Source organism: Theobroma cacao, chromosome 1, assembly GCF_000208745.1.
Source record: "Theobroma cacao cultivar B97-61/B2 chromosome 1, Criollo_cocoa_genome_V2, whole genome shotgun sequence".
NCBI classification, from domain to species: domain Eukaryota; kingdom Viridiplantae; phylum Streptophyta; class Magnoliopsida; order Malvales; family Malvaceae; genus Theobroma; species Theobroma cacao.
The window spans coordinates 33888632-33904476 of NC_030850.1; the positions used below are offsets into that span (position 1 = coordinate 33888632).

General features: G+C 33.0%; 1 protein-coding gene across 1 annotated transcript; it reads right to left on the reverse strand.

Moving 5' to 3' along the window:
- Positions 5456-10379, reverse strand: LOC18614015 (jasmonic acid-amido synthetase JAR1). Its single transcript, XM_018130000.1, has 5 exons — positions 10050-10379; positions 8822-9175; positions 8618-8719; positions 7632-8455; positions 5456-6085 (listed from the first exon to the last, which is right to left on the reverse strand). Exons 2-5 carry the CDS (start codon positions 9112-9114, stop codon positions 5547-5549), a joined length of 1758 nt encoding a protein of 585 aa, XP_017985489.1. The 5' UTR covers positions 9115-9175; positions 10050-10379; the 3' UTR covers positions 5456-5546.

The following is a 15845-nucleotide window of genomic DNA, read 5'->3' on the forward strand; positions in this document are numbered from 1 at the left end:
CTATAAAAAAAATCAAACATTTGAATATGTCCTGAAAGATGAGGATGTTGATCTTTCTTGTAATAAATTAAATGAACCGAGTTGATATTAGATTAAAATTTTGGTTGACACTTCAACTGAAGAGACATGTGGAGAACACTTTGCTTGATTTGATTATTTCTTACAGAAAATGCAACCGCGGGGACTATTCGTTCAAATTGCTATACACGAATACGACTTCAAACTGAAGGTTAGGAAGTTGAAGGTTTATTATTCTGTCCTGGCAGGGGGGAAAGGGTATTGCAAATTCATGTAAAGAAATTTGAAAGAACTTTCTTGGTCAAAGAGGGGTTGCTTAATTCTAGTATCTTTAGGATGAAGTCAATGACATTTCATTTCATATAATTTCTAAGCTCTAGCGATACGTGGGTCATGACACAGATAGCTTTGAGGTACAGGATCAACAGAAAAGAAAAGGGTATCAGCTCGTCAAATTGAAGCTTAAATAAAGAGTCCCCATACCTGGCTAGCAGTTTTTCAAGGACAACTTGACTAAATGGGTACACTTTATTCGGAAGGGAATGAGGAAAGATGCCAAGATGGTCCCAAATTGGTTAAACTCAAATGTTTTGTATGGATTACCCAAAACTGAATTCCTTTGGCAGTTTGGAGTTGCAGTTTATCTTCATCTCTGTTCTGTTTAAGCTAAAACTGGTACACCGTTTCTGCTGCATTACAGGACCCAAACCAGACAACGAGGCCCATGATCAGGAACTTGAAAGTGACGCTTTTGGTCACCAGGCCCAATGTGGAAGCAAGTGAAAATGCTATAAGCTGTACTCACTAAATCGTAGACTGTCATGGGAAAGCCTTCGGTTTTTTTATGAAAGACTGATGTATTGTCCAGGGCTGGCCTAAACCAGCGTGTTAAATCTTTCTCTGACCCAAAGCTGGGAAGAGAAAAATCAGAAATGAAATGATTAATGCACAAACAAATGTACATATTCCAAAATAATGCATTAAAAACTATTGACTGGTGAATTCTGCATTTAAGTGCCTGGGTGATTATTTTTTTGACCAGATTCATTCTCTACTTTTTATTGTTTAACATTTTGGTTGGGGCCTCCTGAGTCCTGACATCCACTCTTTAACAGTTAAATCGGTGGAGGTGGGGTGATTTTGTTCTTGTTATTCGAGCTGAGAAAATAAGGATCTCACTGCTGTTAGCCCAAATCAATAGCGGGCTGGATCAATATTGTAAACTAATTGTGCTTTCAAATTCAAGGTTTACTTCGGACGTAGCCCATGACTGTCTCGTTTGAATTTTTGTCTTCGTCAGTCAGCTTGGGCTTCAGTCTAAAATTTGCAGTTTTGATTATTGTCACAGGATTGGGCTACGCCAGAGCCAACTTTGCTCGGTCATTGTTCATATCAGGGGATTGAAGGATTACGACCGTTGGTTCAGGTTCTGTCATGTTCGTCATGAACAAAATCGAGTTCCAAAATGTTCAACAATGTCTGATTGAGCTTCTTTCCTCCGTCTTTAGAACTTTATCCAGTTGAATTCTTAAATTTGGTTTGTTCCATGACGTTTGTTCATAAGAAAACACATTTAATCATGAGAAAACATGTACGTCGAGGGAGAATATATTAAACAATAGCTTACTAGATGTTAAGTTTAATCATAGGAGAATATGCTAGTTATGGAAGACCACGTTAAAGAATATAATATTAGGGTGAAACACATATACTTAAAAAAAAAGGTTAAAAAGAGTTTTTTTAATTATCTCCATATCTAAACAGTTAAACTCTCTAAAATATCCCAAATGTAAAAATAACTCATGAATCCTATCACTCATTTTGAGTTATTTTTACTTTCTCGTATAAATAGTTGTTCTATGCTTATTCTTAGATATTTTCGCACTTGAAACGATCTTGAGTAATTTCACGCTCAGAACATCCTTCTGCATTTCCACGCTTGGAATGTCTTTAACCACTTCTACGTTCGAAATGCCCTTAAGTGCTTCCAAGCTTAAAACATATCTAATATAAGTTTTCTGTGACACAATACTTCACAAAATAATAATTAATCAAAATTAAATATCCAGACAACCAAAAGTATAATAAGTTTCATATTGGCCATAACAAGCGATGGGACAACAAGCTCATCCAGCTCCAAATTAATCCGAACCCCCCACTAATGAATGATGGAGACACTGCACGATCCAATATCAAAATTATGAGAGACATATTTCCATAAACTAAATTGGTAATTAAAATTGTTGTAAGTCTGGTTTGTTCTCTAGGAGACAGGGGGCTCTTCATCATCATCAAACATCATTTCTTCCCCAACGCCTCCAACATCCAAACAAAAGGAAAACGAAATGAAAAGAAAGGACGAAATAAGGTTTTGTTTTGTTTTCCATGGCCCAACTCGAAATGAATCAGACCTGTATAACTTGGTTGCCTGGCGCTTACAAATTTGGCATTTATGAGCTACTATTTTATAATCAATAGGCTGACATGTCTGCTCATCCGCGAGTGGGACAGGAAATTGAACAGCGAATCCTCACCCAGATTCTCTAATTTCCCACACCAGAAATCACTACCAATTGGATCATCTAAAAATCATTGCTTTTTCAACGTACAACTGTCCCTGCATGTTATTAAGTTAGGAAATGGAGGCAAGCTTATTGTTGGGATGTCAAATCTGATATAAGGAAGGGGAGTTGGTGGTTATAAGAGACAATGGAGATATTGTGAAGAAGACTTCTTCATGTTTTATATGATAGATAAATACAGGAGTATAATTCTGAATATGGGAAAGAATTCCACTTGAGATATACAGTTGAAATATCATTATTGAAAACCAAAAATCAAGAAAAGCAGCAATGAACAAGAAACATAATTTCCCAGGCATTGAATTTACCTGTTAATCTGGTATATTCTTTTGTATATCTACTTCTTGGAAAAACCAGCTCCATTGCAAAAGCATGACAGTCCTTTTCTCAACATTTTAGGCTTATCTCTCCCTTGTCCAAAACTTCTCCTCTTCCAAAACTTACTCCCCACGAATTTTCCAAAGCTGCTCAATAGAGAAAAAGATTCCTTGGCTCCCACAACGCTGGTGGAATCAGAACTGGTGGCAGGGGTGACATCCGACGGATGAGAAAATCTGGTGGTCTGCCTCATTGCTCCGCCCAGAGATGGCAGTTTCATTAGATTCCGCTCGATTAGATGACTGAGCGTCACCAATTCATATGAATCATATAAAGGGCTGCCACAATCCCATACAGCAAATGCTGCTGCATCTTCATTTTCTTCTTTGGTTTCAGATAATCTTTTCATTTGAGCCCGAAAAACTGCTGGAGTTTATCAGATTGGTTGAAGAAGAGTTTTTCCAATGCAGATTGACAAACAGATTTTTACCTATGTATTCTATCCATATAAAGAGATTCTCGAGTTATATGAAATTTAAACTTAAGCTGGCCTGTCCCGTTTTGATGGGGGCATTCTTTCTTTGCAATGTGGAAAATATGAAGCTTGCTTTTCCTTAATTATCCCTGATAAGTGAGTTGAATGTCTAAATACGTAGATTATTTAGACAATTATTGTCTTTTAATAATATCCTTAGTAGGTGACCCTTGTACCCTAAAACCAAGATGAATGGCAAGAGTGGAAAAAAAGAAATAAAAGGGAAATAGTTGTCCCAAGTTCGGTGAAGATAATGACAGATCTGCTCATTAAAAAATGGCTCTCCAGGTTAAGCAATCAGGATTATGGCATCAGACAAACTATGCATTCAAAACCACACCGTCTAAAGCATAATTTGCACTTTAGGAATGCATTTAACAAATTTAATTGCAGTAACATGGGTTCTCTTCATCATCCCTCCCACAATAATTGATTGGTATATCTGATTATCTCCTTATTTGTTTTTGAAGCAATAGCACTGCAATCCTCATTTGATAGGTCGCTATGACAGCTGGTTTAACAGTTCTAAGATTAAGATGAACACGGAAAATTTCCAACTTTTGAAGGAAAAAATGTAAAATAAAGGCAAAAAAGTGGGCATTGATCATCTGTCAACATTTCTCCACACGATAAAAGAGAACTTTTGTGTTGCAGTCTTCTTCAAATAATATATATATATATATATATATATATGTAAGTACTTATCGAAGTTCATTTTATTGGATAAATGCCAAGTACCAGACACTTACAGAGAACAAGAACGAAACAGTGAAGAATGGCACGGAGTACTGCTCGTCTGCTGTTCCTGATCTTGAAATATTGTCGGTGAGGGACTAAAGCCTAAAGCACCTCTCTTGTTTAAAATTTCTAGTATAATTGATTTTTGTACTCTGACACCGCTAAAAACCAAAGAGAACACGTATATTCTTTCAAGACAACCAGGTATTGGTCTTAACTAGTGTCGAAGGAAGATGAACATAAGGTAAAGAATCCAAAATACCCGAATCGTTGTTGTGTTTTTGTTGGCTTTGTATTCTGTGTTTTTTTCCCCTTCAGGCAATGGGGAGTCTTAGTATTTCTTTTTTCTTTAGAGAAAGAACAGAAACAAGAACAATTGGATCTTTTTTGTTGATAATGATTTAGACCATTCGGGAGAAACTATCAAACTTTCTAGACTAGGTTTTCCACGCCTTCAAAAAGCAATCCACCACCTTAAAACCTTCCAATCCACTTTAAAAGTGATTAGAAACTCAAAAGAAAGTTTCCTCCCATTTTTCTTTTTCTTTTGAATCCCCACCAATCGTGAAGATGGAAAGCTTTTCAAGAATCGGATTTGAACAAAAGCAAAAAGGAAAAAAGAAGCTTGGCCAGGCCAAGTAGAGGACAAAAGATAGAGGTGGTGATCTGAATTGACAAATGCATGTTCCCATGGTGTTTCCACAGTGATTTATTACTATACTTGAATAAGATTACATCAATTGTAGACAATTATTGACATCACGAAAGCCGTTTAATATTATACAATTTGTCGAGCAAATGCAAAGATAAGATTGTGGAATCGAGCTCATTTTTGGACAGGTTTGGGTTGGATTTTTTTTATTTTTTTATTTTTTCCTTTTCTGGCTGAGTGTGTCTCCTCTCAGAGAGGTCGATCCACTTTCATGTGGTCCTACTTCATCGTGTCCATAAAACAAAATGGAATTCAACCAATATCTTAAGCGAACATCTTACCTACTGCACAACATTTCATGTGGTTGGATTCGTAAGTTAGTTTAGCCTTTGTCAAATCTTGCTTACATGTAGGTTTCGTCGGAAAGGAAAGAGAGATAGTTTTTGGTGATAAAAAAATGGGCCACACCGACCACCAAGCCCAAAAAGTCAACCGTAGCCCCTCTCTGACAAAGCCCAGAGATGCTGTGGACTGAAGTGAAATCCCCCAAACTCTTTGCCACTAGGTAGATGAAATGATTTAGCAAATTCAGTATTCAAAAGATAGAGGTGGTTAAGATTTAAGCCAATAAAAACCTTTGATTTATTATTTATGATATGAGAACTGATGAGAAAATTACTTTTCCCCCATATTTAACTAGGAACTAGAAAGCAGTACTGAAGTAGCTCTTGGCGACATTGCCGCACAAGATTTGCAGCACTTTATTGTTTGTAGGCCCCACGCATCGTGGCGTTTTGAACTGACTAAGAGCAGCTCCTAATCCTAGGTAATGATCAAGAATCTTCTGGAAAGTTCCCCTCCAAACAACTCGGAGTTCAAGAGGCCCAATGGCATTGACCTTGCGGGAACTGATATAGCCTGCATCAACAAAAGAACGATCCAGACAATTGCAGCATTCTTTCAGGACCTCATCGCTCACTTCGCCACTAATTTCCCAAAAGATCACATAGTGACCGGGGTCGGTTGACACATCCACATGACTAGAGAAATCAACAACTTCCATCTTTTCTCCAGCAATTAACTTGGCTGCTTCCTCCACGGCGAGCTGCAAATCTTTCTCGGTGTTCTTGTCGATGTTTATGGTGAGCATCAGGTTTCTTCTGCAGACAAATTTCAGTTCCGGGGTTGAGTTATGGAAGCCCATAACCTTGACCACATCCCCTAGCCTATACCTGTACAAACCTGCGCTTTACAGTTTCAGAAGGGTATTAAAGGATTGAACTAGTTTTAAAAGTCAGCACAAGAAAATTCCAACTAAGAACTTCGAGGTAAGTAGGTGTGAATGTGTGCTTGCAATTTTTCCAAGTGAGAAGAAAGGACAACCAACAAATTAAACTAACATGCCAATGTTTCAAAGAGCTCAATTATTAATATGCTAGACATTATACATAATAAATACAGAGAAATATGACTAGTGCAATGTTTTGAAGGAAGGGGGGAAAAAGGGGTAGACAGGGTCTATTTCCAGAAAAAGACAATTTCAATGGCAACCACTTGCTGACCAGGATTCGGTTGCCAATGACTAAACTACAAGAAGTTTTCCACTAAACATCTTTTAATATTACTTATTATATTATATCTATGTGTGATAGGCATGACCATTTAAATTATTCCATAACCAAAGGCAGTTTGTTTTACATAATCCTCAACTTTTCCAGCACGCTACACAAAAACCTAAGACATATAACGGCCCCAAAGGCATCAATCTTCTCCTAGTTTGTCTTCTATAATGATTTTTATTCTTAAAAAAAGCTGATTATAAAAATATCAATCATAATATTTTAACACAGTCCATTGACAAAAAAACCCATCCCATCCTTTTCATAGTACATCATAGTTTAGCGAATAAGTCTATCTTTATTATCTCAAAGACCTCACTATAATCTAAGAAACCATTGACCTCTTCCTTTGCGTCATTTATGCCTAAGACTAAGCCTACTCTTTCTTCCTGGGGACAAGGCAGCAACTAACTCATCAGACTACCCGGAAAGACTTTATATAAAAGACTTCAAAAAGGGGAAACCAATAAACAAAAAGTATATTCAGAGCATGTAAATATGATGAAGAACGAGTGATAACCAGAAAACTAAAAAAAGATACCAGATAGTACTATTTTACTTAAAAAAAAATTGGCTAAAAGTAAATATATATAAATAAATAAACATATAAAGATATGATGCATCAGACGTGTCTCCTCTAAGAAGATTATCTCTACAACTAGGAAACAAAAGTACCAAATTCTTAATTCAGAAGTTTGAAGCAACGATATATATGGCAGAGAACACATGGGTCTTCTTGAGAAGGGAACTTCTGTTTCCAAATTTTGTGCCAAAAGAAGATAACATTAAAGAAAAATCTGGATGTATAGAAGCATACAGCAAAGAGCGACAACAATAAGCCAATTTATTCATGACACTGCAGCAAATCAAATAAAGTCGGTAAAAAAAAAAAACATAAACTATGGAAAGGAGCAACTAGAAAAAAACTTGTTCTCCCTATCTCCTACATGGCTACACCCACATGAAGAGCATTTATGTCATGGTTGGGTCATTGCATTGACAAATAAATAAATTAGAAGTTGCAGACACTGCAACGTGCAATGTTCATCTGAACGTGGTTGAGACATGGAGTAGAAATGGAGATTACAGACTGTTTGGGAAATCTCCACAATCTTATAAAGTAATTGTAACAGAAAATCGTTTCTGATTTGTAAGAAAAAAATGTGTACCTGCAAAACTGGTCATAATAATCTCATACTCTTCGCCAACCTTAACTTCAGTCAGACCCACTGGCTTGGGCTCGGCAGAGAGGAAAGAAGCATTAACTTTGTCTTGCACATGCTCCTCAACGTTCTCATTCAGAGGGATGAATTCAAAATACCCAATATTAGGAAGCACAGCATAAGAAGCCGACTCAGGAGGCAGGTTTGGATCGATATTGGCCCCAATCCACCCTTCTGAAGAACCATAATCAGCACTTAAAAGAGGCAAATCCCCTGCATAATGCCTTAACTTTTTCAAATAAGGCTCCATGGACCCAGTCATGATTCCATAGATGTATTTCACATTAGGGAAAAGCTCCGGTATCAATCCATACCAATTACTTAGTGCTGTACATTTCTTATGAATCAAATCAGCCAATTCAGGATTTGGCTTCAGCAATTTGGCCATAGCTGATCGGACAGAGGGAAAAGTGATCCTGCTAGAGAGGATCCCTTCTCTTATATCAGCACAAAGCTCTTCCCAAACTTGTTCAAAAGTTCGAAAGGCAAGAACAATGCTATGGGCAAACGTAGAGGAAACCAACTGAATTTCCTCACGGAAAATCAGCCCACATAAAAGATGGCAATACAAAGATTGGTGGAAATCAGGACCAAATATCACCTCATCAGGGCTGCAACACTGAGATTGGATTGCTTGCATCGCATTTTTAAACTGCGAATTGCGAAAGACATTGGTAGTTGCAGTTCCAGCAAACAAACCCCCTTTGGTTTTACTCTGCTTGCTACTGTAAATGAACTGCAAAGCCTTCCCCTTCCCAACAGGGAATTCTCTGTGTATCCAAGAAAATTATTAAGTTGGAATATCACGTGTTTGAAAACTGGTTAAGATACAACAAAAAGTAAAGGTGTGGACAAGAAAAAAATCGATACGGAGCATTACAAACTTGGTAAAAAAGGTAGTAAAAATAAAATTAGTATATTCAATTAAATACCTGTTTCTAAAAGCATAAGAGGTACGGTAAATCTGCAAAGTGGTTTCCATCAATTCATCATTGAAAGGCACAAACTTGGGCTTTCCTTGAGTAGTGCCAGAGCTGAAAATTGCAATAAAAAGGAATTTATTTACAATAATTTAGCTCCCAATTTTGAAAAATTAAATAGTAGCAAACAAAATAAAAGTAGAAGAAAACAAATACCTGAGAGATATGGTGGTTATTGGTTTTCCAGTGAGAATCGGGGAAGAATCACCATCAGTGATTCTTTGAATATAAGGCTCCAAGTCCTTGTGAGTAACGAGAGGAACACAAGCCTTGAAGCTCTCGGGATCAGTTCTTCCATTCAGGCCGAGATTCTGCAAATACTCAGCGCATGCGTTTTCTTCTAAAATCTTCTTTAAAGTCTCCCTTTGAACGCTCCCAGCATCTTTGGTCATCGCTTCGAACTCTTCAATCACTATTTCAACGTCCAGAATTTCCATCTTTTCTAACATCGTCGTTGAAACCACAACCAACGAGAAGATAAGGAAACGAAATGAAATTATCACTGTTTCGCTGTTATTTAGAAGAAAAAAATAGTTATAATAGTGGAAAAAAGCTGACTTGAAAGGATAGGAAAAGCAAAATACTATCGTCTTCTCAAAAAATGAAAAACAAAATAGTTACAAATAAAGTTTTTTTCTCTCTCTGTGTGTGTCGCCAAACAGGAGCCAAATGGAGTTTTTTCTTTGGTATAGATAAGTGCAAGAAGAAGAAATCAATTCAAGTAAAAGAAAGACTGCTACCATAAAATCATGTTAAAAAAAAAGTCAAAAAGAAGGAAAAAATGGAAAAACAAAAAAAAAAAAGGAAGGATCATTTAGAAACAAGCTTTCTCTGATCACGAGTAATCCGGGAAAACGAAGATGATAATTGCAACTTTGCGAAGCTTTCATTTTCTTTGACGGATAGTCAACTTAGTCAACTATCAAGAAGTTTACCGGAAAGTGTAAATCTTCCTCTAGAAAGTAGAGATTTAAAACTTTGGAAATTAAAATTGAAAGGCCAAAAAATGGCAAAAGTAATGGAATTGAAGTCCGAAACAACAGTAAACTGAGGAAATCACAGAAATTAACAAATTATCAGGTAAATAAAATAAAATAAAATTTCAACTTCACATCCTGCTATAAAACTTGAAAACTCAAATGAGACAAAGAACAAAATTAACAAAAGAAATCCAAAGAGAATCAAATTACCGGCAAAAGGTGACGTTAGGGAAGTCAACAACCCAAAAAAAAAGGAATTTTCAATAAAGCAGAAAGAGAGAGAGAGAGAGAGAGAATAAAACAGAATCAGACTGTGTAAAGAAAGTAAGTAGGTATCTGGATTAACTGCAGCGTGAAATTCAGTGAAGGTATTTTCAGAGGAAGAGAGAAAAAAGGCCAGTTACCTGAAGAAGCTCAGTCTTTTCTGTTCTAACTAAAACAGAGAGAGTTACAATGAGGAAGCTGGTTTATGAGTCAGAAGTATCAACGTGAACGAATTTTTATAGGGCGAGAAAAAAGAAAAGAGGTTTGGTGAAAGACGTTACAATTTTTGTTCTTTCACCGTTTCCGATGCTTTCTTTTCCTTTCTTCCTCTCACTACTTCTCTGCAAATAAAACCGAAAAGATTTTATTGCAGGAGAGAAAGAGGGTGGGGGGTTGGGGACTGGGTGCAAAGGCAAAGTGCTTTGAGTTTGATTTGGCGATGGTGGATTGAGAGATGGAGAGAAGATTCTTCAGCTCGCATTTTATAGGCGTTACCAAATGCCGTCCACATTTTTTCCAAATTTGCAACTTTTAATCCCCATTCTACCCTCGGTCTAACGTGAGAATTCCGCACATACCAGCCCCTGTGAAACTGTCGGATTGCGGAATTACCTTTGTGAACCTGGGTTGTAGTGAGCATTGCCTGATGTTTCAGTAATAATTGGGTCAACGTAAAGGGCAAGATTATAACGCCAGGTAGGAAAAAGCCGATTCTGGCAATATTGCACTGGCATCCCTTTACTTTTATGAAATTTAATTTTTTTCCATATTCTTTTTCTTTTTCCTCTCAAATTCTTCAGTCCCTGATTTTTATGTTTCCATAATTTCCTTACTCCTTTTATGCAAAAGAAAAATAAGGAAGTAAAAGTGGCTGCCTTAAACTGTCTGATCTAAGTTTCCATATACAATTAATATATAAATGGAAATTTGTTGAATTTACCATTTAAAAATAATTTTCTATTTTTACTTTTTTATTTTATGGTAATGCATCTCCAGAGCATTTATTAATGTCACCATTTATTACTCTTTATTTTAATTTTATCTCAACAAAATGTTATAAATAGCATCTTGTTAGAATTTACCTTTTGTACTAGGTATAATTTAATAACATTTATTGTTTTTTACTGTATCCTAATCATCATTACCTTTAATGCAAATAATGATAATTTTTCATTAGTCAGACAACTTTTTAGGTGTTATAAAATAATAAGGATTGAGGGAGGACAGGACATTGAATGCAAATACTTAATTCTGTAATTTTCTATTAAGACATCAACAGGTCGGCTATTCGATAATTTTAAAATATTTAAATTTAAAGTTATATTCATTAGGAAATGGGATATTTAAATTTTATAATTATTTGAATATTTTTAAAATTTATTGTTTTAACTCAAATCTTAATATATATTCATTACTCGATAATTAGCCAAACTCGTTTAAAAATTCGATTATGTACAAAAATTATTAAAATATTTTTCATAGGTACCTAATTATTTGAACTTGAATTCGTACCTGCATTTATATATAATAATATTTTCATTCATATTTCATATAATTCACTAATAATTAAATTTATAAAAATACACAAAAAATAAAATTTAAATTTCAATAATTAAAAATAAATATCTCAAATATCAACTTAAATAACTAAAAACAAATATCCAAACAACAATTTAAACAACATTACAAGTTTAATTAACTATATGGGTTTATTATTAATTACATTAAATTAAAAAAACAGTTAGGCTCAAAAACTATTTTAATCTCACAAATTCTTTTTAAGAATATAATTTATAAGTTTCTATAAACAACAGTAAATATATTATAATTAATAATTTTATTAGTTATAATTTTTGTAACATTAATATAAAATAGAAAATAAATATATTCATATATTTAAAGCATATATACTAAAAGTATATATATAATAGTAATTACATTTTTTATAAATTAACACAATATATAGAGTATATGTATTAAAAAGATATTACAAGTTAATTAATAATTATAGTTCATGAATTAATTTAATTAATAATATAGGTTTGTCTTTACTTATATAAAATTAAAAAAATAATCGAGTTCGAGTATCGAGTATCCAATGGGTGATACCTGAATCCTACTCGAACTCGATACAAGCAATGAAATTATTTTCTCAATCTAATTATAGGGTATTTTAATCTTATATAATCGAATTGAGTGTTCACGAGTACCTTATAACAGGGTACTCATTACCATCTTTATATTCAATAATCAATTTACCTCTTTATGGTAAATACATTGTATCTTCATTTGTGTCTAATCCTATCTATATACTCAGCTTATCTTTTTTCAAGAGAGTTGGTGCATATGACCATTCAATAGTCAAATTGCAATAGTGTAACTATGTAAGGTAAGGTTCTTTCGTATTATGAATTTAATTCCTTGTATTCAACTTTAAATATAATGTAATGTCATTCCAAACAAGTCAATGAGTTCCCTTTTACATAGACAATATTTTTGTCTACAAGTATATAAACGTGTGATCAATAATTATTTATATTTGATACATTATTCCTATATGATACTTATACATTATCACTTGATCATATAGTGTCATCTCATATATATATGAACAATAAAAATTTAAAAATCTTTTAAAATAAATATTTTAAAATTATAAAAATTGATTTTTGATAATTTTTAATTTTTAAATTTATTTGTTATCAAGATAGCAATATTTGATTCACTGATAGTACAAACTCATGAGGGATACTTGATCGAAAAAAAATTATAAATTACTTTGAAATGATTTATAGATCTTAATTTTATTTTCTTGTTATACATATTATTGGATCTCTTATACTACTATGCTCTTACATTAGATTTAGGTTTAACAAATTATAAATGCAATGCATCATTTAAAACAACATGCCAACATAGAGGGGTTTATATATTTTATAAATTTGGTAAAGCTAATAGTAATTTTTAAGTTGTTACTCCATTTACATTGACATAGTATATAAGCTGTCAATGATACACCAATAGTACATTAAATTTTTGATTTACATAACAGTAAAAACTATACAATAATTCAAAGTGCACCATATGTCCAAGAGATCAATGCCCTTCGTGGTTAAAACTTTTTCGCCTTATAAGGCAAATTAATTGTATTTATTGTACACGAGTAATAATAGTACTAGGAATATATTGATGAAAAATCGGTGGTTTGATAATTAAGATTAATGTGCTTGGCGTGGAATTTAGTTAATCTTCCTTAAGTAGATATAAGAATTTGATTGATCATAAGTGTCTAGGGTGGCCCTCTAATTAAACTTCCTTTTATAGTTGTCAAACATTCATCAGATATGTATTTTTTATATTGAAGATAAAAAAAATCAAACTCAACTCTTTAAGTATCAATTCTTTTTATTTTTATATAAAAAACAAAAAAAAATGATGTTATTTGGACCTCTATGATATTTGTTAAGAACACATTTTTATCCAAATTTATTTAAAAAAAAAACTAAATATCACTTATTAAATACGGATTGATACAAGCTAACTGAAGGCATATACCAAAAGGCGATGGTGAGGTGATTCGGATTGGGCATGACCACAAGGGATATGGTGGAGCAATAATGTGACGGCTCGAAATGTTGGTGGGGCTCCAAATACATATGTCGGCAAAACCTTTGAGACAGCGTAGTGTGTTCCAGAACCGACAACGTTTTGTGGTCATATGTATGTATAGCTTAGCATTAGTAAATTGAATCTAATGTGTCAAGTGCTTTAACCATATAAGCATATTTATGGATTTCAATTATTTGGCATGATTGAATCTCGAAACCAAGCTATTTATTGATAGAATTATGTTACTTCCATTTACATTTGCACGTTGCAAGGGATGATATAGTGCATAAATTGATCTCCTACATTATTTATTTTTCTTGCTTTTAAATTATTTAAGAAAAATATTACCTTCAGCGAACATTTCTAAAATTGGTACAGCAAGTGGAAATAATTGTTAATATGAAACCTAATAACAATGTTTAAAATCATATACGTAATATTTAATTTAATAAAAAATGTATATAATATAATTTAAAAAGAGAATCATGACTCATATCCCAAACTTTTTTCATTCGGTTGGTTTTCTTTAAGTAACCTCAGAGGAGAATCAAAGCTTTGGAGCGGATTTATCTTTTTAAACCTTTTTTTTTTTTGTTTTCATTCATAATGATTTGCTACCCTTTTCGGCATTCATTTGTAACGAACTTTTTCCTATATTGACAATGACACACAACCAGGGATGTGCCTGATAGGCCCGGTGACCTCTATTCCCGCCCCCTCCCCCTTGCTAGCATCCTATATAGTGAACTTTGGATGGATTAAAATTTGTTAATTTGCTTCACTGCATATGTTGGGAAGCCTGGAAACATTGGCAGAAGAAGTACAGAGCTGCCAGGCTACAAGATCCTATGTTGTAGCTAATGGTTAACATTAATTAATACATGAAAATCGAAATTGATTCAATTATGTTAATTCAATTTAATTTTTTTATTCTAATATTAATTTATTATAAAAATAATTTATTTGATTATTTTAATTAATTATAATTATATTCAAAATTCATAACCGAATTAATAAAAATATCGATCATTGATTATTTTTAAAAAATTTTTATATATAGTTACATTAAAAACATTTAAATTTAATTAGCAAAGTTTTATAAATAAATTTTTTATATCGCGATATTTTGGCTGGTAAAAAGACAAGTGCATGTAACTAATCATAAATGACCAGAAAGGGTATTAAGTTTCTGTTAAAAACTGCATTGCAGATTAAAAATTGACTGAAAATAACGTATCCCGAGTCCTGACACCAACTTCTACTAGCTAACACTATCAATGGTGGCTTTTTGTGCGCTTTGATTCATCCGGGATGTTGTTGTTGCCGTTCAACATGGGGCGCAGGCGGAAGCCCAAAACCCCCCACTCATGTCACTCGGTGGGGGCCGCACATATATAAACATCATCAGCTTTAACATTTTTTTTTTCATGTAAAAGGTCATTTTCTAATATTGCTAGCAACAAAAAGTTTAATTTGATGCCCCCCAAACTTACTGTTTTTTCCACCTTCAATTTTAAATCAGAGAATTAGGTTATTGCCACTTCCCATTTTTATTGTCTTAATCATAGTTAACAAAAAATTTGCTGGGTCCCTAACTGAATTGCTATACAATTTTAAAACATTAATAAATACCCCCATATTTATGCACATTTTCATTTTTATCTACAAATGACAGATTAATTCCAAATGGCATAATACTTAAATTTTTTAAATAATTTTAAAAGATAAATAAATTATTTTTCTTTTATTACGTTTAATCAAATTTTTATATTTTTATTTAACTCAAATAAGTTTTTATAATTAATAATTAATTAATAATTATTAATTAAAATATTGTTATATTGTTACGTGATATTAATTTGATATATTGACATGACAAAATGAAAGGTAATGTGAAATGTTGATATGATATGATTATATAATTATGTAATTTTTTTGTTATTTTTATTAACGATACATTAGTATCGCGTGATTATACAAGTTATATTTTAAGTAATAATAATTAATTAAAAATTTAATTATAAAAAAATTTAAATAAAAATAAAAATATAAAAAAATTTAGTTAAATATATAATAAAATAATAAAAATTTATTTAACAAATTTTTAAATAATTTAAAATTTTTAAAAAAAATTATGTCATTTAAAATCTGCATTCGTGAACAACTTTTAAAATTCAACGTCAACATATTGAATTCGAAATTCTTTGTTAATTTCTTTCCCATGATTAAGACTACTGGGCTTCAGAGCCCATAGAGGAGAGAAATTGACCATTTCACCCCCTTTTTATATTATAAAAATAAAAAGACCTTTTAAGTATTAACAATGT

Coding starts and splice junctions, on each gene's coding strand:
- LOC18614015 (XM_018130000.1), bottom strand. CDS start 9,114: ATGTTAGAAAAGATGGAAATTCTGGACGTTGAAATAGTGATTGAAGAG. Junction 8,720..8,821: donor ATAACCACCATATCTCTCAG/GTATTTGTTTTC, acceptor TGCAATTTTCAG/CTCTGGCACTACTCAAGGAA. Junction 6,086..7,631: donor TATTATGACCAGTTTTGCAG/GTACACATTTTT, acceptor TGTAAAGCGCAG/GTTTGTACAGGTATAGGCTA.